The 23,946-nt window shown below is 35.7% G+C and overlaps 1 protein-coding gene across 6 annotated transcripts in view; it reads right to left on the bottom strand.

Moving 5' to 3' along the window:
- Positions 1 to 247: 247 nt before the first annotated feature.
- The window catches only part of FAM133A (family with sequence similarity 133 member A), a 39,429-nt gene continuing 15,730 nt past the window's right edge, over positions 248 to 23,946 (bottom strand). For 3 of the 6 annotated variants that reach the window (XM_016943931.3, XM_016943929.3, XM_016943930.3), the window contains exons 3-4: positions 14,956 to 15,044; positions 248 to 3,196 (exon numbers count right to left, since the gene is read on the bottom strand). In XM_016943931.3, the coding sequence (XP_016799420.1) occupies positions 2,347 to 3,093 (747 nt within the window). In that variant the 5' untranslated portion in view covers positions 3,094 to 3,196; positions 14,956 to 15,044 and the 3' untranslated portion in view covers positions 248 to 2,346. Of the gene's footprint in view, positions 3,197 to 14,955; positions 15,045 to 17,099; positions 17,290 to 23,946 lie in introns of those variants that run through there. The other 3 variants (XM_016943932.3, XM_016943934.3, XM_016943933.3) reach the window with 3 other exon arrangements.

Here is a 23,946-nt window from a genome sequence, read left to right as displayed (position 1 = left end):
CATGAAATATGGTAGACCACTCTCTCCCTCAATCATTACATAAAAACCAGTGCAAATACAATGAGTATTTCCTTCTGCTATGGCATAATGACCACTTCTGAGTCAATCTGTAGACTACAGAAGAATGTGATAGAAGAAGGTGAGTTATTTTATGTAAATAATGAAATAGGTGTTCTAGAGTTCTATGTTATTGGTCAGATTAGGTTAGGTGATTCCGCAGTAATAAAAAGACCCCAAATCACAGTGGTTTAACACATAACAGTTTATTTCTTACACTTAAAAAGTTTACTGCAAGTCCATCAGCACTCCAGTCAGGTCCCTTCTAAACAGCGACCTAAGGACCCAGGTTGCATCCGTCTTGTAAGTATGCCATTTGGAACATCTTGCTTTCAGGTCACCATGACAGGCAAAAGAAAACTGGAGGGTCATGCAGAACTTTTTACAGTCCAACATGGAAATAGAAAATCACTTCTGTTTACAATCCCTCTGCTTGAAGTAGTCAAATGGCATTGCCTAACTACAAGAGGTTTGGAAGTGAACAGCAGCAGATAGATACATGATGAGCTGTAAATGCTTTTGCCATATTCTACAAATAATATAAGCTTATAAAAAGCATTTTAATGAACAATTCTGAAAAACTCTATATGGATACAAAATATCCCATAAATGTAATAGTTTTTATCAGCATAAACATATATTTTTAGGAAAAAGCTAAAGTTATGAAGCTCCAAGGTAATCTAACATGGCATCACTATAATGTTCCAAGAACTTTAATGAGAGATTCCAGTATTTCCAATGCAAAAAATTTGGCAGCCAATATGTTTATGTAGATGTTTTTTATCTTTATAATTTTACTTGTGATTGAAGGTAGCCGAGATAAAATCTGCTATTGAAAAACAATAGCTATTGAGCTTTTCATCATGCCAAAATACTTTGTACCTATGACATTACAATTAGCACATCCTCCATCACAGGTGGTTTTTGAGACACAAATTTATAATTTACGTTACTCTGATATATAAAAATGTAAAGTAAAAATATTTTTTCACTTATTTTTACACTAGTGGTAAAAGTGAATCAGCAACAAATACAAGGCACCAAATTGTAGGAAAATATGGACACAGGAAGATGAATGATGTCATTATCATCTACATTTAACTTCTATATAAATTCAATATTAATGCTTAAGACAACAATTTTTTCAACAACAATCTTACTAAGATTTTGGCAGTAGTTTCATGTAACATACGGCGTACTAGAGGTCTGGCACTCAACTTGCGTACAGTAACCAGCTTCAATATGAAGGCATTACATATTTTTTTAAAAAAACCTTTTCACATGCTAAGTATTTTGGCAAGGGTGCAATTAAACACAGTAATGAAATTAATATAGCAAGGTTAAGAAACTAAAAACTTGAAACTTATATCCTAAGCATAAATCATATCTTAAAAAAGGATCATCAGTTATATAGAATATGGTCAGATAATTAAAACTTAACAGTATAAAACATGCAAAAAAATTTCAGAATATTTCTTAATCAAACAACATCAGGGTCTGTTTAGAATGGTTCCCATACAAAATGGGTATAAAGTTATTTCAAATCATGTAATATTGTAATACTAAATATTATTCAGTACTGTATAGTAAACAGTGCTGAAGAAGAGGTAAATTTCATAGATATGGGGGCTTACTTATGCTGTAAACTCCTGTCCTTCTTGTTCACTTGAAGCAGCATACAACACCCCAGAATTTCATAAAGTAAGAAAAGGACGGCTGCTGCTCTGGCAAAAATAGGATGTGTAAGAGTCAAAGGCACACTATTCAGCTAGCCACAGTGATTAGCAAACACTTGCCCTTCCCACCCCACATGCTCTTTCCCCATGTAAACAAAGATTCATTAAAGAAAAAAGGAAAATGAACTAAACTTATTTACAAAAGCAAGGAATTTGAGACATCAATATTAAGTCCTTGCATCAAAAATACCAACTACAATTGTCTGGAAATTACATTTATGTTTCATTGATGGTGATATTTCAAAGATGTATTCGAATTAGATACATTTAACCTTAGATACACTTTTTTTGGTCAAAGTTATTCATTATCTAACACATTGTACTTTAATTTCAAACATTTTATTCACTGGTATGACAACAGAATTTTAGCTCTCAGAGGAATTAACCATTAGAAGGAAGGACAAGCAAACAAACAAAAATGTATATTGAAGTTGCCAGCAGCCACTATGCCCCTTTCTGGCACAGTGGGATTTGATAGGCAACTCAAAGTCCAGAAATAATTCTACTAACACAGGGGAACTCGGCAAACTCATTCTTGCTTTTTTTCTTGATGTTACCTTGACTTGTGACTAGATCCAGACTTCTTTTTCTTCTTCTTACTATGTTTCTTGTGCTGTTTCTTCTTCTTCTTCTTTACTTTTTCCTTTGCTTGTTCTCGCTCTTCACACCTTCTCTTCTTTTTTGCTTGCACATCCTCTTCATAATCTGATTCAGATGAGGACTCAGATGATAAAGGTTTATCATCAGGGTAACTTTTCTTTCTTTTTTTGCTGAGGCTTCTTACATCCTTTTCTTTCTCTGTTTCATCCTTTGACTTCTTTTTCTTTTTTACAGACTCCTTGCTCTCTGATTCTGATTCATGCGTAGAGCTTTGGGATGATTTGTATGAACGGTTCTTCTTTTTCTTTCTCCTTTTTCCTTGTTTCTTTTCCTCATCCTCAGAATCTGAAGAACTGCTTGAAGAATCAGAGCTTGATGAAGAAGATGAAGACCGATAAGATTTCTTCTTTTTCTTTCTCTTTCTTTCTCTTTTTTTAGATGAGCTCTCATTTCCACTTAATAATTTCTCTCTGCTTTTTTCAAGTTCTTTCTTCCAATTTTCATTCATTTTTTCTTCAAATTCAGCTAATGCTTTTGAGCCTGTTTTTTTATTTTCTAATTGTTTCTTTACTTCTTCCCAGGTGGGTCTTGGTCGATTTAGATAATCTTGGATTGTTGGGCCCACAGATTGAGTTGGGCCTCTCCATCTGGCCATTGCTATAGGATTCATATAGGCTACCCGATTATCCCGCTTCCCCATGGTGCCTGATGTTTCCAAGGGCAGACTCTCAGTTGCCAAGGAGAACAAAGATAGATACTCGCCTTAAATTCTTTATCTAGTGAAATATCAAGCAAGCTCCATTCTGTAAGAGAAGCAGATGGAATGATTACAAATCACCTTTAATATAAAGACAAACAAACATATAAGCTTAATTGTTCACTGCCTATCACACAGTACAGTAGAAATTTCCAAAATCTTATACCATGGGAACAAACAATATACACATTTTAAAATTTTACATATTACAGACACTGTGGTATAAACATAATATAAACTAAAAGTGTTTTATATAACTCATGTAAGATTCTGACAGATACCTAAAATATTTAATAGCCATTTTCTCTTACATTGTATGATACTTAACTTTTTCCTTTCTTTCATTCCTGCTTTATATAGTATATAGAGAGAAATTTGTAAAACTAAAATCTGTACCAGACAGACCTTCGCCAACTCAAGAAAGTGCAACACAATCCTCTCCATTCCTTTTGACAGAAGCCCAGGAGTCATAACTGAGAAATCCTTCTCCCTCAACTGTCAAATCCAATACATTACTAAATCCTGATATTTAAACCTCCACAATAGGCCTCATATCCATTCACTTGTCTCCAAATATACTGTCATCAACTTAGCCCAGGCCACTATCATCTCTCGCTTGGGCTATTAATCTCTAGTACCTAGTAAGTGTTTATTCTCTGTCAAGGACTGCTTAGTGTTTGCAATGGATTATCTCATTCAATCTCAAGGCCAGACCTATGAAGTCGATCCTATCATTGTCTCTATTTCACAGATAGATAAACTGAGGCTTAGAGAATTCGAGTAAAACTCAAAATTTGAACATGAAGTAACATGGCTAATAAATGGCATATCCAGGATTTAAACAAAGGCAGCCTGATTCCAAGCTGCACAAATAAGGCAACACCAAATTGTCTCCTTACATCAACCTCTTAATAGGTAGCATTTTTCCAACCTTACTCCCTTTTATTCTAGTCCCACACTGTAAACAGAGGGATCTTAAAAATCTCCAGTGGCTTTACATTTTAATGAAAAACACATCCAATCTCCTATAAGGTCCTATATGATCTGCCCTACTTCTGTCTCTTACTTTTGTTTTGTTTCACTCACCTTTTCTCTCAATTCTTTTCATTTGGTTCCTGGAACATGCCAAATTATAGGCTTAGCCAGCATGGCCAATTCCACCTCATCCTTCAGGTTTCAGCTTAAATGTCAATTCCTCAGAAAGTCAACCATTAGGTTAAACTATGTAAAACTATTTTATGGGACACAAACAGTTTAAAGATCAACAACTTTTTATGGCTCAACCTTACACTAAAGTGGTTTGCCTCTCTGTCTACCCCTCATCCTCATTTTTCTGTATGATAGTTCATCGTTTATTTTATTTGTAGCATTTATGAAATTGGTAATTATTTTATTTGTGATTATTGCGTTATACATGTGTATCCACTGCTAAATGTAAGACCAAGAAGGGTAAAGGTCATGTGTGGCCTATCTTATTCACCATGGTGTTCCCATTACCTGACATAGAATCTGATCCATATTAAGCACTCAATAAATATTTTCTCAATAATAAACAAATAAATAAATGCATGGATGGATGGATGGGTAACTCTGAGAGAAAGGAGGATTCAGAGGGAGTGTCCTGGAGATGGTGATATCTGTATAGGGTCTTAAGGAATGAACAGGCATTTACCCAGAAAATGAGGAAATTAAGGACAATCTTGGCAGAGGAAACATGAGAAAAGAGCAGCAGGTATTTAGAGCTGATGGAACCTAAAGATCAAGAGGGCAGGGGGAAGGAGGTAAGTTTGCAGAGATAAAAAGAAGCCTAAATATGGAGGCCCTCTTAGGTCATCTGAAAATCTTGAATTTTGTCCTATAGTTGATACAAGAGCCAATAAAGTCTTTTATATAGAAGAGAAAGACGATCAGACATATAATAGATTTCTCTATCAATCTCCATCTTAAATCTGATCCTTTAAGTCAACCTAACATACCTACCCATCATAAGCTCAATGCTATAGACATTTCAGTGACTCTTGGTGATAGTTTCCAACATCTTATTTTCTGTGTTCTTGATCTTATTCTCCTTCCTCTTTAGTTATAGGCAGCCCTTTTAGGTCTTTCTGTAATTTTCATTCTTACTCTTACCCTAACCACGTCTCAAATATCATCGTGTCTCTGATTTGACCATTCAAAACTCTTAAATACTTCAGTTCATATTCAACTTGCAGCTTCTTTCTGTTACTTGACACTTACAATAGAATAATCCATTCTAATTTCAGTCCCTTGAGACCTAGTCCTGACATCAGCTACAAAGATAGGCAAAGGCCAGTTAACAAAGGCTTTGGGTGGTATGCTAAGGTGGCTGGAATCTCTCCTGTGGGATTTACAGTGAAGCTAATGGGGAGACACTATTTTAAGCAGAAAAATGATATGGTCATATTTAAGTGTTTAAGGACAATTATTTGCCCAGTGAAAGACGGATTGAAGTCAGGTTAAGACAGAAGGCAATGGGACCACTTAAAAATTCATGTAGACAAGAAATGAAAGAGTCTGAACTCAAACAGCAACACTGTGAATGAAAAGAATGAGAAATATATGAGACATGTAGAGAAGATTCTATTGAAATTAGTGACAAATTGGATACAAAGGATGAAAAAGAGAAAGAAATCTGGGGTAAGGCTCTGGCTCGACACATGAGACCAAAGGCAATGACAATGACTAGGTAATAGAGAAAATGGCACAGACTTCGAGAAAAGGTTCTAGTTTCCATTTTGGACTCCTGAAGTTTGAAGTGCCTATGAGATTTATGAACAATTATCCATGTAAGAAAGAGGATGTATGGGAATTGGCACTTTGGAAAGTGATCTGAGTTAGAGATACTGAACTGGCAGTTGCTGAGTGATAGCTAGGGTCATGAGAGAAAACTAAATTATTTTGCAGGGAAATTTCAAGTGAAAAAAAGTTTGAGACTGGATCCAACTGAACACCAACATGCAAGGGGTTGGCAGTGAATGAAAAACCTACAAAGTATGCATTAAGAAATTAGCCAGAGTAGTAAGAGCTGGACCAGTATCAGAAAAGAAAGAGTCAAGAAACACAGGGTGAATAAAGTTTCAAGGTGAGCATAAGAATCCTTATGACTCTGTAATGTTTAAATTTTCTACAAAAACAAGTATTATCCTTACCTTTGAAAAATTCATAAAAATAGAAAAGATTTGTTACAGACAACAGTATTAAATGCAGAAGATCAGTCAAGTTCAGATCTGAAAATGTCCATTATACTTAGCTATCAAGAAGTCATTAGTAACCTTTGCTAATGCAATCTCAGCTAAGTGGTGAAGGCACAAGCCAGGTGACAGTGGGTTAAAAGACTGAATTGAAAGTGAGAATGTAGAGACCTAGAGTACATAGTCACAGTCGATACGGAAAGTAAAGAGATAAGAAGGCAACCATGAAAGATGCAGAGTTAAAATTCTTTTATGTTTTTTTTTTACATGAAAGAAACTTGAGCATATTCATAGGGCATCTAGAAGGATAAAGTACAAAGAAAACATGTTTCAAAAACATAGGTAAGAGAAGAAATAACTAATGTGGCAATATCACAGAGAAAACAGAAAGGAATGAAATTAAATTCAGAGATAGAAAGAATTTCTTCCCCCAAGAGCAGAGGCAAAGAATAAAGACAGGGAATGGATGCAGGATTTTTTGTAGGGTGGTAGGAGGTAAAAGGGAGAAAGATGAAGTATTTCTCACATAATAGCCTTCATTTTCATTCAGTGGTAAGTGCCAAGGTCGTCTGCTAAGATTAAGACAGGAGTTTTGAGACCAGTAATTAAAATTTGGAGTAACAACAGAGAATGGGAGAGGGTGTTGTCACCATGTAAGTGTTGCTGGAGTTCTTCTGAACTGAAGAATCTGTATGATCCTTTCCTAAAAGATAAATCAAATTGAGAAAAGAGAAAAAGTAACACCAACAAAGTCTCTTGCTCAAATACTCTGTTTTAAAAGCACTGTGGCTTACCTTCTCTGTTTCTATTATAGAACAAAGAGTAACTTGATTTTCTGTACATCTACTTATTTTCATGAAATATGCTAAAATCCTGTAAAGGTTAGATATAAATTGTGACAATCATGCTAGTAATCTGGATATTATAATAATATTTGTTCACTGATTCTTACAATTCCCTTTTGATAATCTATTATGTGCCAAGATACTATGCAATGGATATTACAGTTTAGTAAAGGTAATAGTTATTACACAAATATGAAACAAATGAGTATATAATCATAATCATGACTGGGGAGATGAAGGAAAAGTGCAGGATGCTATGAAAGAAACAGAGACCTAATTCAGAAGGGAAGGTCAAGTCTGAGATACTGACATATCATCTGAGACACTGACATATCATCTGAGACCTGTGGTATAAACCAGAGCTAGCCAGAAAAAGCAGTTAAACAGGATGGGAGTAATAAAAGAGCCAAAATTGTTTGAATGCCCCAATCAGAAGGAATATCAGATGCTAAGGCCTTGAGGTACAAAGGAAAAGCTGAATACAGTACAAAATATTCATATTACTTTTATAAACTAGTAATCATCTCAATTTCTCCTTTTTGAAAGTGATTATACCATCTGTTATGAAACATACTTAGGTAAATGTCAATATAAATGTAAGATCACTGAAAAGATATTTAAATGTTTCACAATGTAGTTTCTACCACAAATATCACTAAAACTAGTTATTTTAAAGGCTACCTCTAAATCGTTTAAAGATTACAAATGATTCCAATGAATTTTCACTGAGATGTATAATTGTAGATAAATTCTCACAGATACATAAATTTGAGTTGAAACATCTTTTTCAAAGTAGCTGGAAATTCCTCTAAGCCTTAATCTGAAGCATTCAACTCTTCTGCAAATATCTGGACATTTGGATGAGGCTCCTATTTAAAAAAAAACCTTAATGCTCTTTGTTCACACTAGCTTATGTAAATTACCATGCTGCTGAAACAAATGTATCTTAGAAAGTTTCTTAAAGGATTTAAGATAGGAATGGGCCTGTCAAATTATAAAATGACAATAATCTTCACATATAACAATATCTTTAATTACCACAATATGTTTGGCCATTTCACATTGGATGATAATATAGAAAATAACAATAGTGCAATCTAAGTCACAGGACAAATGAAAAATAAAGAGGTTTTTTTGGAAAATTTAATCATATATATTAATTTCCAGGAAATACATAGCTCCAGCAAGGGTGTGTAATATAATATCCTTTTTTTCCTAAATAAAAGCCAAGCATGAACACATCCTATTCTAGTTGTCAACATGACTGTTCTGAAGCAGAAATTATCACTCTTATCCTGACTGGAATCAACATGGTAGAAAACTGTGCAGTGTGGAAACAGCTCTTCTCATGTATATTCCCTCCAGCATAGTTCTGTCATGGAGCATTTGTCATTCTAAGGAAAATGTGAGAATTTAAAATATCTCTTCCTCTTTCTTCCCTCTACAGAACTGTCAAGTGACAAACAGTCAATCTCTGCCATCTTAAGGATGATATCTGAAAGCTTATAGAAGCAACAAAATATTGTAGATGCAAGTGATAAGATAGAAAAGAATGACGTGACAGGGTAGAAGCTCCAAGTATAAATGTTTGTCAAATGTTTGTTTTAAAGAAATGAGCACTTCACCCTCTCATTTACCTTAATATAGTAAGACATTCTGAATTTTGTATTCAGAAAAACAAATCATCACTATTGTTTAGCTTTTATGCCAATCAAGTGATATGTATTTTTAAACACGCTTTTTATTTAAAATATTTTAGATTTACAGAAAATTTGCAAATACTGTACAGAGAATTCCTGTATCCCCTGCATCTAGTTTCTCTTACCGTTAATATCTTACATTGATATGGAACATCTACCACAACTAATGAACCAGTACTGACACACTATTGTTAACTAATGTCCATTCTTTATTCAAAGTTCCTTAGTTTTCAGCTAAGTCCTTTTACTGTCCCAGGAATCCATCTAAGATGCCACATTACAAGTAGGCATCATGTCTCCTAGGCTCCTCTGAACTGTGGCACAGGAATTTGTTTTTGATGACCGTGACTGTCTTGAGGAGTAATCATCAGTTATTTATTTTATAGAAGGTTTATTTTATATTTATTTTATTTTTGAGACAGGATCTCACTCTGTTGCCCAGGCTGGAGTGCAGTGGCATCATTTCGGCTCACTGCAACCTCTGCCTCCTGGGCTCAAGCGATTCTGTTGCCTCAGCCTCCTGAGTAGCTGAGACTATAGGCATGTGCAACCACATCTGGCTAATTTTTGTATTTTTTCGTAGAGACAGGGTTTCGCCATGTCACCACGGCTGATCACGAACTCCTGGACTCAAGTGATCCACCTGCCTTGGCCTTCCAAAATGCTGGGATTACAGGCGTGAGCCACAGTGCCTAGCCTAGAATGCTTTTCAATTTGGGTTTGTCTAGTGTTGTTGTTGTTGTTGTTGTTGTTTTTTTTATCATAGCTATAATTAGATTGTAAGTTTTTGGGAGAAATAACACAAAGGCAAAGTACCATTCTCATCACATCATATCAAGGGTATGTACTACTAACTTATCGCTAAGGTTACTAACCTTGATCACCTGACCAAAGTAGTATTTATCAGTTTTCTCCACTCTAAGATTATTCTCCTCCCATTTCCGTACTGTACTCTTTGGGAAAAAAGTCACTACGTGCAGCCCACACTTAAAGAACGGGAAGTTACATTCCAACTTCTTGATGGTGGTATGCCTACATAAATTTTCTGGAACTCATCTGTACAGGAGATTTTTCCATTTATCCCCATGTATTAAGTCATTTATTTATACCAGTATGGATTCATGAGTATTAATTTTATACTTTGGGTAATATTCCAACACAATTTTATTTTGCTGATTAAACTATTCCAGCTTTGGCCACTGAAAGCTCTTTTAGTTAGCTCCTGTGTCCCTCTGACATTAACTCCCTCATTTTGATTCTTAAGTACTCCCTTACTTGCTGGCTCTTACAAGATGTTCCAGTACCATTTTGTATAACCCCTGCATTAGCCCTAGAATCAGCTATTTCTACAGAGCCCGGGTTCCTTTTACTGCAGAACGATAATAGGAAACAAGACCTTGGCACTGGGTGTGCTTATCGCTATTGGGATATTGTTTCTTCCAGGCCTTCTCAATGGACAGAGCTACAAAATATGTAAAATGTTTTTAATTCATTCGATCACATATTAAGTTTAAATTAAGCACTTTGCACGTGACAGGAATTATTTAAAGATGATATATAGAATACTGTGTTTACTATAATGGACATCTAGGTGATATGACTGAGTCATCATCGACAAAGTCCATTTATTTCTCAAGTAGTAGGAATGGATCTGTCCTGCATATACTTCTGAAATTCTTTGAAAGTCTAAGAGTATAGTCTAATAAAAAGCGTAAAGGCCCTCAGAGAAACTAAATTCGCAAGCTTTGACCCTTTAGCACTTTACCCTAGCCAAGAAGCCATGAACTAAATAACAATAGTTTCTATAGTTCCAGTGTCAATGCTTTAGGAAATCCTCTGTAGAAAACCACTATATACATAAATACCAACTTCAAATACGCATTTTCCAAGAAGGTACTTGTTTTGAAAATGCATTTGATATGTTTTGGATACTCACTAGCAACTTTCTTGATTCTTTCTTGACAACAGATTTTGCTCTAGAGCCCTATGTTCAGATGTAGTGGGACATGACTACATATGAAGTAACCAAAATGTCCTAGAGCCCTGAAAATTCCAGCCCCTCTATTTTCACGGGTCACCTTACATGAAACAAATCTAATTAAATACTAGTTTATTTCCATCTGTGTGATATGACTACTTATATAAAAATACACCCCAAACAAATAAGGTTTTCCCTATGTTCTCTGCCCATTGTCCTAGTTCCTATTTAACAAATGTCTTGTAAGTTTTGTAGAAATCCTTGACAAGGTTCCTCAAATTACAAATCTTATTAAGCCAGTGTTGTTCAGCACTGAACACCTAAAATCAATTTTATTTGGATTTGACCAGTATGCAAATGAAAAATTATTTCAAACTTTCAGGTTGAGATCAAACTGGACTTCCCATTTATTTCTTATAATTTCATCTACATTTTAGCTTTAAACTAAAGCAATATATTTTACAGTAGAGGACCATAATATGCACTTTGAGGCAATGCACTGTGCATACAAACCGATTTGCAATCTAAAATATGTCAACATTTCCCTAGCATCTAGTTGTGCCAAGATACACATGTCATCTCGTCTAACAACTTATCAAAGATAAGGCCTTAAGCATAGGAAGCAAAATACCAGGGGAGTTCTTTACTATTTTTCCCAGTGAACATAATTCAAAACATATCTATTTGTGCATGGCTTTAAATAGCATTACTTGGTTTTACATGTATCAGTGCCTTCTGCAAACTGCCACTCCCACATAAATTTTTTAATGTATTTCTGAAAACAGAACAGAGAATTTGATGCAAATATACTGGCTGAGAAACAGCCAAAAGTACTATGTTATTTATTGAAGCTGGATACACTTATATGAGTTTTAGATTTTCTCACATTAGAAATGTCTATGTATATGTACATTTCCTTAAAATCCAAAGGCCAGAGTATATTTGTTAACGTAACTAAATTATAGATGACTACTGAAAATAATAGCACATAAAGGTCAGAAGCATCAAAAACTGTGCAAATTTATATTATAATTATCATACTGGAATCAAAAAGGACTATATTTCCATAACTGGCATGATTTGAAAAAACATGTGGAGGGATCACTCAGTATTCATCGTCAGAGGGAGAAAATTTAAAATGGAAAAATGTCTTAAGCTGAGATTGAAACTGGATGGCAAAAATATATAACCTGAATGTAGGTGATTCATTCATTCACTCAACAAATTTTTATTGAGATCCTACTGTGAACCACACACTGGTATTAGAGAAGGCTTTATGGGGCTTACATTTTAGAGAAGAAAAATAATTAGCAAATTTGGTTTTTATTCCAAATATATCAGAATGAGTCTAACCAGGACTTTAATAGAAAATATTGGGAGTGGCGGTTGGGGGATGGATAGAGGAAAAAGTTAAATGACATAATGAAAAAACAGGCAGATAAATCTAGAATGTGGAAGATTCCATAAAACAGCTGATTTCCTCTAAAAATCAATCTCATGGACTAAAAGAAAAATTATTTTAGGAAAAAACTTTAAAGAGACATAACCTTGATTTAATCCTAGTTCAGTTAAAAAAAAAACATGTATCAGAGGCTTCTTTCTAGAAATGTTCTCAAATTAGATTAAGATGATGGCTGTACAACTTTTGTAAATTTGCAGTAAATCATCAAACTGTACACCTAAAATAAATAATTCTCATGGTATAAAAACTCCAATAAAACTGCTAAAAACTGGGGGGAGGCTCTAAGATACCTAATACTGATTAGGCATTAGATGATAGGAAAATACTTTAAGTAGCTTAAATATGGTAATACTGAGATTACAGAGAATGCCCTTATTTTTAGGCAATATATGCTGCAGTATGTGCATATGAAGCGTCATGAGGTCTGTAACTTACTTTCAAATTATGCAGCAAAACAGAGAAAGCAAATAGAACAAAATGATAAAAGTTCTTGACTCTAGATTGTGGGTATATAGGTGTTAGTCTTCAGGTTTTCCAAGTGCTTAAAAATTTCATAAGAAAAAGTTGGAAAATATATTATTATTATTATTTTTTTTTTTACCTTACTATTATTTATTTATTTATTTATTTTTTTATTGATCATTCTTGGGTGTTTCTCGCAGAGGGGGATTTGGCAGGGTCATAGGACAATAGTGGAGGGAAGGTCAGCAGATAAACAAGTGAACAAAGGTCTCTGGTTTTCCTAGGCAGAGGACCCTGCGGCCTTCCGCAGTGTTTGTGTCCCTGGGTACTTGAGATTAGGGAGTGGTGATGACTCTTAAGGAGCATGCTGCCTTCAAGCATCTGTTTAACAAAGCACATCTTGCACCGCCCTTAATCCATTTAACCCTGAGTGGACACAGCACATGTGTCAGAGAGCACAGGGTTGGGGGTAAGGTCACAGATCAACAGGATAAGAATTTTTCTTAGTACAGAACAAAATGAAAAGTCTCCCATGTCTACCTCTTTCTACACAGACACGGCAACCATCCGATTTCTCAATCTTTTCCCCACCTTTCCCCCTTTCTATTCCACAAAACCGCCATTGTCATCATGGCCCATTCTCAATGAGCTGTTGGGTACACCTCCCGGACGGGGTGACCCTCCCGCCTGGCAACTGCCCCGTCTGAGAAGTGAGGAGCCCCTCCGCCCGGCAGCCACCCCGTCCGGGAAGTGAGGAGTGTCTCCGCCCGGCAGCCACCCCGTCCGGGAGGTGAGGGGCGCCTCTGCCCGGCCGCCCCTACTGGGAAGTGAGGAGCCCCTCTGCCCGGCCAGCGGCCCCGTCCGGGAGGGAGGCGGGGGGATCAGCCCCCCACCCGGCCAGCCGCCCCGTCCAGGAGGGAGGTGGGGGGGTCAGCCCCCCGCCCGGCCAGCCACCCTGCCCGGGAGGTGAGGGGCGCCTCTGCCCGGCCGCCCCTACTGGGAAGTGAGGAGCCCCTCTGCCCGGCCACCACCCCGTCCGGGAGGAAAATATATTATTTTTAAGAGATTAAAAGAAAGCCGCTGGAGGATATTAGGTAGGGAATGACAATCTGTTGTTACTGATCATATTAACAAACAAATTGGACCTGCTTACTATATGATTTGATCAGTTAGACAGAAATATCTCAATGCTGTGAATACTGAATAAATTTAGTATTTATGAGAAAAAATAATTGATGATGAAGCTGCAGATAGACTTGGCCTAATGTCATGTGTGTGGCAGTATGAATAGTGGTAATGCAATTCACCTTTCCTTTCTGATTTCTATCTGTCCCATCTTTTACCTTTCAGTTTTGGCTAGTTTACTTTTGTTATGCCAAACACACGAAGTCAAGAATCCCTAAGGTACATGGCATAATAACCAAAGACCTTAACTAAATCTATGAACTCCAACCTAAATAATTTAGCCACTGATTAACTCTTCCTCTTTATCTTCTGCCAAATTCATTCTCCCCTCTGTCTGTACTTCAAGCTCAGTAGCTTCTTTCTTTCAGTATCCCTGATATGCCATATTCCCTCTGCCCAAGACCTTTTCAAGTAGTATTCCCTCCCTAAGTGCAACCTTAGTATCATTTACATAGGGAAGCCTTTCTTGATGTCCTTGAAAAAGTTAGGTGTGGTAATCATACTCTAATTATTTGTGTAATCATTTGTTTAATACCATTTCCCCCCACTAGATCGTGGATTCTATAAGGAAAGGATTCATGTCTTGAGAGTTCACCACTGAAGCTCTCAAAAAAATAAGCAAATATACATGCTATTATTTATCTCATTTACAAACCAAAAGAAACCACCTGTATTAACCTCATTTCCTCTAAAATCTATTGCTCCATTTCTCTGCTTACTGTTTTAGCAAAACTGGAAATAGCTACTTATACAAAGTTTTCAACTCCTTTCCTCTCAGTCTCTCTTGAACTCATAACAATGGAACTTTCACTTCAAACACTCCATGGGAACTTTTCCTCTCTAGGTTATGAATGACCTCCATGTCACTAAATCTCATGATCAATGATTATTCTTCATTTTAACCTCATGGATCAGCATAATTTGACAGAGTGGATCACTCCCTCTTCCTTGAAACACTTACCTCAGTTGGCTTGCAGGATAACACACACTCTAGGTTTTCCTCTCACCTTTTCCAGCTGCTTCTTTCCAGGTTCCTTTTCAGGTTCTCCACTTTTACCACAGATAAATGAGAAATAAGATAATGTTTGTCAAAGTTATTGCACTAACATGGCAGTAAGTTTTAGGTTACAGAACTAAAACTTAGAGTAACAAAAAATGTAAGAAAATTTGAGGAGGTATGTGACCACAAGAAAATACTGTTTTATCAGGCAAATTAATCACCCTTTATAGAAAGTTACGATTAGCACTTTCTTAACATTATTGTTATTTATTCAATTGTAAACAACTATCTACTATAAATAACTATAGATTGCTCCCTGCTCTCCCACTTTTTCTACCTATAATTGTTTACCTAACGTATTTCTTCCTCACTGCCTATTGAAACCACTCTACCCTCAATCTAATCATTGTTCTAAAACCCAATTTCTTTAAACAAAATTCTTCCCCATCACCTACACTTCTATTTTATATTTCAATAGTGCTTTAAACCTAATAAAGTAAATTAATGAAAGAGCGACTGGGGTAATATTTATAAAATAATTTTCCCCACCCTAAGTAATCTAAGAAATAAATTCATTTTTAATGTTCCTCAGTGTCCCTGAACTTTGATTGCCAACAAAAACTGATGAATATAGAACTCTGACAGTAAAAACAGCTATTCCTAAAAAACAGGAACTCAAAGTATGGTCCCATGACCATGGGCATCTTCAAGATCCTTTCAGGGAGTCTCCAAGGTTCTCCTTTTCCTAACTATGTATTTGTGTAAGGTCTGATTTTCTTCATATACTTCAACTAAAATATCATATCACAACAGACTGAATGTAGAAACAGATAAGAAAATTATTAAGCTAGGCATTAAGGAGATTTTAAAAAATATGCAATAGTATATCTTGTTTTCACTAAATGTTTTTAATTTGGAAAATACAGTTATATTTTATAAAGTGTTACCTGGTTAACAGGTAATGGGTTTATTCTTGGTATTTTCAAACGGGTTAAATATTGTAAACATTTCTCAGTTTTACTTTTAATACCACAAATATCAATAGCTACTATATATCAGATATTATTTACCACATAAATAAATGCTTTTTAAGGTTCTTGGTAATTTGTAACAGTGCAAAGGAATCCTGAGATTAAAAAGTTGGAGAAACTTTGCTCTGAAAAAGTGTTTCTCAAATAATACCCACTGACCACCTGTCTTATTTTTATTAAAAACATATTTTATTTTTAATATATTAACCTGCCTATGATATATTATATATATATATATAACTTGCCTATATTTGTTAAAAATACAGATTTTTGATTTTGCAGAATGCCTACTAAATCATAATTTTGGGGGAACTTGTCATGAGTTTACATTTTCAACATGGTCTCCGGTTGATTCTTATACACATTAAAATTAGAAAAATCAAGGGAAGGGGTATATAGACTTTGAAGTCTGATTAATTCAAACTCTAGTTCGGACACTTCCTGGTTGTAACCCTAGCCTACCCTACCTTTTTTTTTTTTTCTTTTTGAGACGGAGTCTCACTCTATCGCCCAGGCTGGAGTGCAGTGGCGCGATCTCGGCTCACTGCCAGCTCCGCTTCCCGGGTTCACGCCATTCTGCTGCCTCAGCCTCCCGAGTAGCTGGGACTACAGGCACCCGCCACCATGCCCGGCTAATTTTTTGTATTTTTAGTAGAGACGGGGTGTCACTGTGTTAGCCAGGATGGTCTCGATCTCCTGACCTCGAGATCCCCCCGCCTCGGCCTCCCAAATTGCTGGGATTACAGGCGTGAGCCACTGCGCCCGGCCGCCTATACTACTCTTAAGCAATTTCCAGCTCTTAGTTTCCCCTCCCCCTATGTCCCGAATCCTATTCTAACTGCATATACTCAATTAAATAATTGCTCATTTCTTGAAGAAGCTCCAAGATTTTGTATCAGAGAAGTTTTAGAGGCAGTAATCCGGGTCTGAGAGAAAGAACACTGGAAAGGAAACTTGCACTTCCATAAGAGACGCGTTGTTTTTACTTAAATTGTTTTGAGGTGGCTATGAGAAGATGATGGCGATTTTGATGGGATTCTGTCTCCCAAGCTACTCCTTGGCATCGACACTTACCTGTTTGCTTCTGCTATTGAACAGAGAGGGCCCCCTCAGAGGATTTTATTTTCTGTTCTTCACCTCCAAGCATACGGCGGGTGAAGGTGGCAGCCATTTTGTCTTGCCCTGGCCCCAACCCAAATCAGTTATTTTTATCGAGCTGCCTGGTAACTCCTCAACGCTCGTTGTAGTTTGAATACACAGCTCTGACCAATCACAGGCTTAGAACTGGTTAGACTGTTACCAATTCAGTCAGTTAACAGAAACCTAACAGAAACCCATGAAATTTTGCCCAGCAGTGAACTATCCTTTTAAGAAAGTTTTCCTCTGTATAAAAGTGCTGCTCATAGTTCATTAACCCTCAGGATGAGAATTATACAGAGTGATGTTTAAAAATGCAGATTCCTGGCCAGGCGCAGTGGCTCACGCCTGTAATCCCAGCACTTTGGGAGGCTAAGGTGGGTGGATCACAAGGTCAGGAGATCGAGACCATCCTGGCTAACATGGTGAAACCCCGTCTCTACTAAAAATACAATAAAAAATTAGCCAGGCGTGGTGGCGGGCGCCTATAGTCCCAGCTACTCGGGAGGCTGAGGCAGGAGAATGGCATGAACCCGGGAGGCGGAGCTTGCAGTGAGCAGAGATCGCGCCACTGCACTCCAGCCTGGGCGAAAGAGCGAGACTCTGTCTCAAAAAAAAAAAAAGCAGATTCCTGTGTTTCATCCCAGACCAAGTGTGTCAGAATCTCTGGGAATAAGACCTAGGAATTTAAAAAATGTCTTCAGGGGCCTGGCATGGTGGCTCACGCCTGTAATCCCAGCACTTTGGGAGGCCTAGGCGGGCAGATCACCTGAGGCCAGGAGTTCGAGACCAGCCTGGCCAACGTGGTGAAACCCATCTCTACTAAAACTACAAAAATTAGCCAGGCGTGGTGGCACGCGCCTGTAATCCCAGCTACTCGGGAAGCTGAGGCAGGAGAATCGCTTGAATCCAGGAGGCGGAGGTTGCAGTGAGCCGAGATTGCGCCATTGAACTCCTGCCTGGGCGACAAGAGTGAGACTCCATCTCAGAAAAAAAAAAAACAAAAACAAAATGTCTTCAGGTTATTATGATAGAAACTAAAGTCTGAAAACCATTGCCATAGGAAAAATTTCACATAAAAACAATACAGAGAATAGGAAAAATATGCATATTCTCTATCATCACCTAGTTCTTTTACCAACTGCAAACAGATGGATGTTGTCACCAACATGCCCTTCTATATAGACATATTTATTTCCTTCCAATTAGACACTATTATTCTGCAGTGTCCCAGTAGCACCAAGAGTAGTGAGGCTAATTCTCCCTGTCTAAAGTCATAAGATATTTAAGTATAAATTAGAATGCCCATGCAATAGCTTATACTGGGAAATATTATAAACACAGGAATGTTTAGTTTGATAACCAGCATATTACATCTCTATTAAAGGATATACATACTTTTGTATGTATATCATACATTAAAATCATAATCAGAGTTTTCCTTGGTGAGCCTGGAATCATTAAAAAGAGAGTCAGTAGATTTTTTTAATGATCACTGCCTCAAGGTTTAATTTGATGTACTTACCCATCTCCATCATTGAGATAGGGACTAGAATATTCCAATCTACTAATCTGGACACCCTCTTTCCCAGACAGTGCTGGAAACCTGCAACTAGCTCTCTGATTTTCCCTAATAGAGCTGTTTTCTTTCTGATAATTCATTCTCCTGTTAAATGATTAGATTTTACTTTTTCAATTTATAATCACGGTCTATTTGTGTCTCCTTCAGACTCAACCAAAACTCTGGGTGTTTCCAAACTGAATTATCTACTCACCAGTCATCTCTTGGGTTAATTTTGCAGGTGTTTTATCTTACTGGGGATTTAAATTTTTCCTAATTTCACCTTGAATTTCTGACCCCTTTGTATTGATTTCACACGATACATCGAATTTTAAAAGTACAAGCAATCAACTTTTAAAGAGATCTCAAGAATGTTTAGTATAAAGTCTATTAATTGTAAAAATCCCATGGCAGAAGTTTTTCATTGTGTTATATTAACTGGAGAATATTTTCAAAGTGGTTTACTGCAAAAAAAAAGATATTCCATATGAAAATATTATAAACAAGCATGTAATATCATCTTTCTCAAAAGATGCTCAGTAATACTGACATTTTTCATCTGCATTTTGCATTTCTACCTCTGCTTCTCTTGATCTTACTCTCACTTTCTAAACATACAAGATGATCCCTGTGCTGCCAACCAAATGTTATTTTTTCTCTGTGCTCACTTGTTCTTTCCCTTTAAAAAAAATATACCTTGGGTTTTGTAAAAGGTCTAAAATACAGGTGCTTTATTGTACTGGATAATAACATTTTAATTTTAACAAATATTATATTCATAATCTATTATCTAGGTAATTCTTTATTCAACCTTTTACACTGTGGAAATAGTTCAAAAGAGCAATTTGAAAGAAGCAAATGCTAACCTTGTTGTTACTTCAAAGTTAAAACTTTCTTATAAAACTTCTATAAGAAACATTAGTTACAAAAAGCAAAAGCAATAAAATTAGTACTAAAATGCATGGATGAATGCTACCTTTAGAAGGGGTTTGGACTTCAAAAAGGGTTCTAATGTTGCATCTTAACTTGTAATGGTTATGAAACCATAGGCTGATCTTTTAGTCTTTATTAGGATAGTCTTCACATTGGTAAAATGAAAAATGCTGTCTCTACCTTGTGGGTTTTTGTGAAAATCAAATATAGTACTAATAGGGGCACACTTCAAAAAGGCAAATGTGTCATACTGATGTAATTTCATATTGTTAGAATTATTATTATTAAGAATTATCATGCTGTCACAAGGATATAAAGGGAGGACCATGTGGCTCTATTTAACAAAAATTCCAAAGCAAATTTTGAAATTAAAGAATATATATCTCAGTGACATTACACTCTCTCTCTCTCTCTCAAGCTTTTAGGAAGCTCCTATACATAATACAGATGGCTATACAAATATTGTACACTGGGTTTGCCCAGCTTGCATACATATTATTTATTCTTTTCTCTGTCCAGTCCATCTTCCATACTGCCAACTCTAGTTACCTACTTTAAAATAAAACCCTGACTTTTTAAAATGTCATTAGTTTGTCAGAAAGACCCTGGCTTCCACTTGCTTCTCCAAACTCATCTCCCCTTAACTTTCTTCCTCTTATTCTCTTTTCTTTTTGACTCATCACTATAACTCCTATGCTACAGCCCTAGAAAATACCTTACAGTTCCTCAAATATTTCTGGGTCTTTTCTAACTCTTTGAGTTTAAACAATCATATTGTTTCCTTTGGCTGGAAACCTTTCCTTTAATCCCTGACTTTTCTGATCCTCTTAGTAGGAATTAATTTCCTTCTACCCTGTATTTCCATGACATGTTGTTCACTCATTCATTCAAACAATATTTATGGAGTGTCTATTATGTTCCAAACACTGTGCTAGGAAATGCTGACAACATGGAAGTAAACAATACAATTATGGTTCCTAACTTCATAGATTTTATGGATGTTCATATTAAATAAATCACAAGTAACTACATAATTAAAAATATGACAGTGCCATAAAGGTTCAATAGCAGCACATAACTACTACCTAGTCTACAGGATCCTTAGGGAAGCAATGATGATTTATTCACCCATTATTTCCTGTGGTATTGAATATATAAGAAGTGCTGGAATATATCTGTTTGTTTATTTAAATTACATAGCCAATCTCAGTAACTGTTTCATCACCATGCTAAACATAGTCTATTCAATGCAAAAAAAGGAAACTATTCAGTAACCTAAATGTTTTGTCTTTATAAGACAAGTGGTAGTTTAACATGTTTTTTGACTGAATTGGCATCTCAATACATACTATGTTACTGAGCATTTGGAGCTAGAAGCACTTGGAACATAAATTCTCATAAAAATACACAGATGACAGAACTTCCAGTTATGACCAGATGAGAAGATCAGGAAATCCTTTCCCACAGAAGAATTACAGGTTGAGTATACCTAATGTGAACATCAGAAATCCAAAGTGCTTCAAAATCCAAAAGATTCTGAGTGGCAACACGACATTCACAGGAAATATTCATTGGAGCATTTTGGATTTTGAATTTTTGATTAGGGCTATAGAATCGGTAAGTATAATGCAAATACTTCAAAATCCAAAAAATCCAAAATCTGAAACATTTCTGGTCCCAAGTCTTTTGGATAAGGAATATTCAACCTGTATAAGCCTGGACAAAATTAACAAAAGCAACCATTTTGGTACTCTGGAAATTAACCAAAAACATACCTCCATCTAAGAAGCATTTATGCTTGAAAAATCTCTGACTTTTGGATAAGAATAGTAGGTAACTGTGGCCTACAGCTGCTCCCATAACTCCCCACCCTTAGCTCATTTAGCTCAGAGGTTCTATCAGGACTCATACACCGAAAAACAAAACATTACTGAAAGAAATTAAAAAATATCTAACAAAATGAAGAGACATTTCATACTCTTGGGTTGGAAGGATCAACACTGTCAACATGGCAATTCTCCCTAGTTTGAATAATAGATTAAATCCAACCCCTATAAAAATACCAGCTGGCTTCTTCACAGAAATTGACAAGTTGATCTAAAACTGACACATTGATTGGAAGATTCGTATAAGAGTACAAGGGATCCAGAATAGCTGAAACAATCTTGAAAACGTAGAGTAAAATTGGATGACTCATACTTTCTGATTTCAAAACTTACTATAAAGCCACAGTTAAGACAATGTGGTGTTGACATATAATATAAATAAGTGGAGCAGAATTGACAGTTTAAAAACAAATGCATACATTTATGGTCAATTGATTTTCTACAAAAGGACAAAGACATTTCAGTGGTGAAAAGGATAATCTTTTCAACAAATGGACATTTGTGTATCCATCTTTTCTGAAAAGAAAGAAATTAGACACTTCACACCATATATAAAAAGTTAACTCAAAATAGATCACAGACCTAAATGTAAGATCTAAAGGTAAGAGCTAAAATTATAAAATTCTAGAAGAGAATATAGGAGAACATTTTGATGAGTTGGGGTTGGGCAAAGAGTTCTTAGGTAAAATATTGAAAGCATGTTTCAAAGAAGAAAAAAATTATAAATTGGACTTCATCAACTTGTGTTACTCAAAAGTCATCATTAAAAGAACATAAGAGAAAATATTGCAAATCATACATCTGATCATATCCAGAATATTTGAAAAACTCTTACAAGTCAATAATTTTTAAGACCAAAAAATTAAAAATTGGCAAATAACTTGAATAAATATTTCTTCAAAGAAAATATATTAGGGAAATGCAAATCAGAAGTCCAACAAGAAACTACTACACATACACTAGAATGGCCATAATAAAAAAGGCAAATTATACCAAGTGTTGATGAGGACGCACAGAAAGTGGCCCACAGTGCATTTGCTGATGGTAATGTCATATAGTACAGCCACATTGGAAAATATTTTGGTAGTTTCTTAACAAATTAATCACAAATATACCATACAACACAGCAATTCTACTCCTAGAAATATATCCATGAGAAACAAAAACATTTGTCTACACAAATACATGTATGTAAACATGTATAATAGCATTACACATAATAACAAAAATAACTGGAAACAGTCCAAATATCCATCACCTAGTAAATGGATGAATAAAATGTGATACAGTCATACAATGGAATAGTATTCATCAATTAAAAAGAAAAATTATTGATCCATGCTATAACATGGACGGACCTCAGAAACATAAGTGAAAGAAGCCAGGCACAATGAGGAATATACTGTATGATTCTATTTAGATAAAATGTACAGAAAAGGCAAATTTATATAGACAGAAAACAGAAGAGTGTTTGCTTAAACCTGGTTGTAAAAACAAGGATTGACTGCTAACAGGCCCTAGATAACTTTCTGGGGAGACAGGAAAATTCTAACAGTTATGGTGATGGTCCCACAACTCTCTATAAATTTGCTAAAATTATTGAATTATACACATATAATGAGTGAAATTTATGGTATGTAATTATATTTCAATAAAGGTTTTTAAAAAACACACAGGGATGCAGTAAATAAAAACAATTTAGTGGATTTTCTTAAGTCCTTACTTAGCTTTTTTAGGCTCACCGTATGCACCCATTTTCATAATTTCTACTTCTATACTAACACTCTTTACACCCAAGTCTATATCTCCAGCCCTGACTTCTAAGCCTTTTTTTTTTTTTCCAGTTTTCATCTCATATAGTTGGTTACCTCTTATACTACTCCTGGCAAAAGTTAACTCCTCCACCTCTTGCTTTCCTTCTCAATTTTCCCATACCTATTAGTGGCACCTATATTTTCCTATGTTTCTCACAACTTCAGTGTTGTTTTCAGTCTCCTTATCTTAATCCCACATTAAATTAGAAACCTAGTAAAACTGATTTTCTCCAAAGCATCTCTTAAATGTGCCCTTTCCATTGTCTCATCAAATAAGTCTTGCTCGTTTGATATCCTTATGCATAGGTGCTAAAGCAATCTACCTCACGTTCTATCTTCATATCACTATAGTCCTTGAAAACTTGTAGTGTCTTTAAATTTACATATGCATTTTTTCAACCAAAAATATCTGCTGAAAAAAAAACACAAATAAAAAATAACCATGGAGTATACTACTTATATGTAAACATACCTTGTTGATTATACTTCCAGATATTTTAATGCATATTTATACCCTTTATTTAAAAAAACAAGTTTATATACATAATATTTTGTAACCTGTTTGCATGACTAAATACTATATCATGATC

The sequence above is a fragment of the Pan troglodytes genome, chromosome X, assembly GCF_028858775.2.
Source record: "Pan troglodytes isolate AG18354 chromosome X, NHGRI_mPanTro3-v2.0_pri, whole genome shotgun sequence".
NCBI classification, from domain to species: Eukaryota; Metazoa; Chordata; class Mammalia; order Primates; family Hominidae; genus Pan; species Pan troglodytes.
Note: the sequence above shows the minus strand (reverse complement) of the source record. Positions and strands in the feature narration are given on the sequence as shown.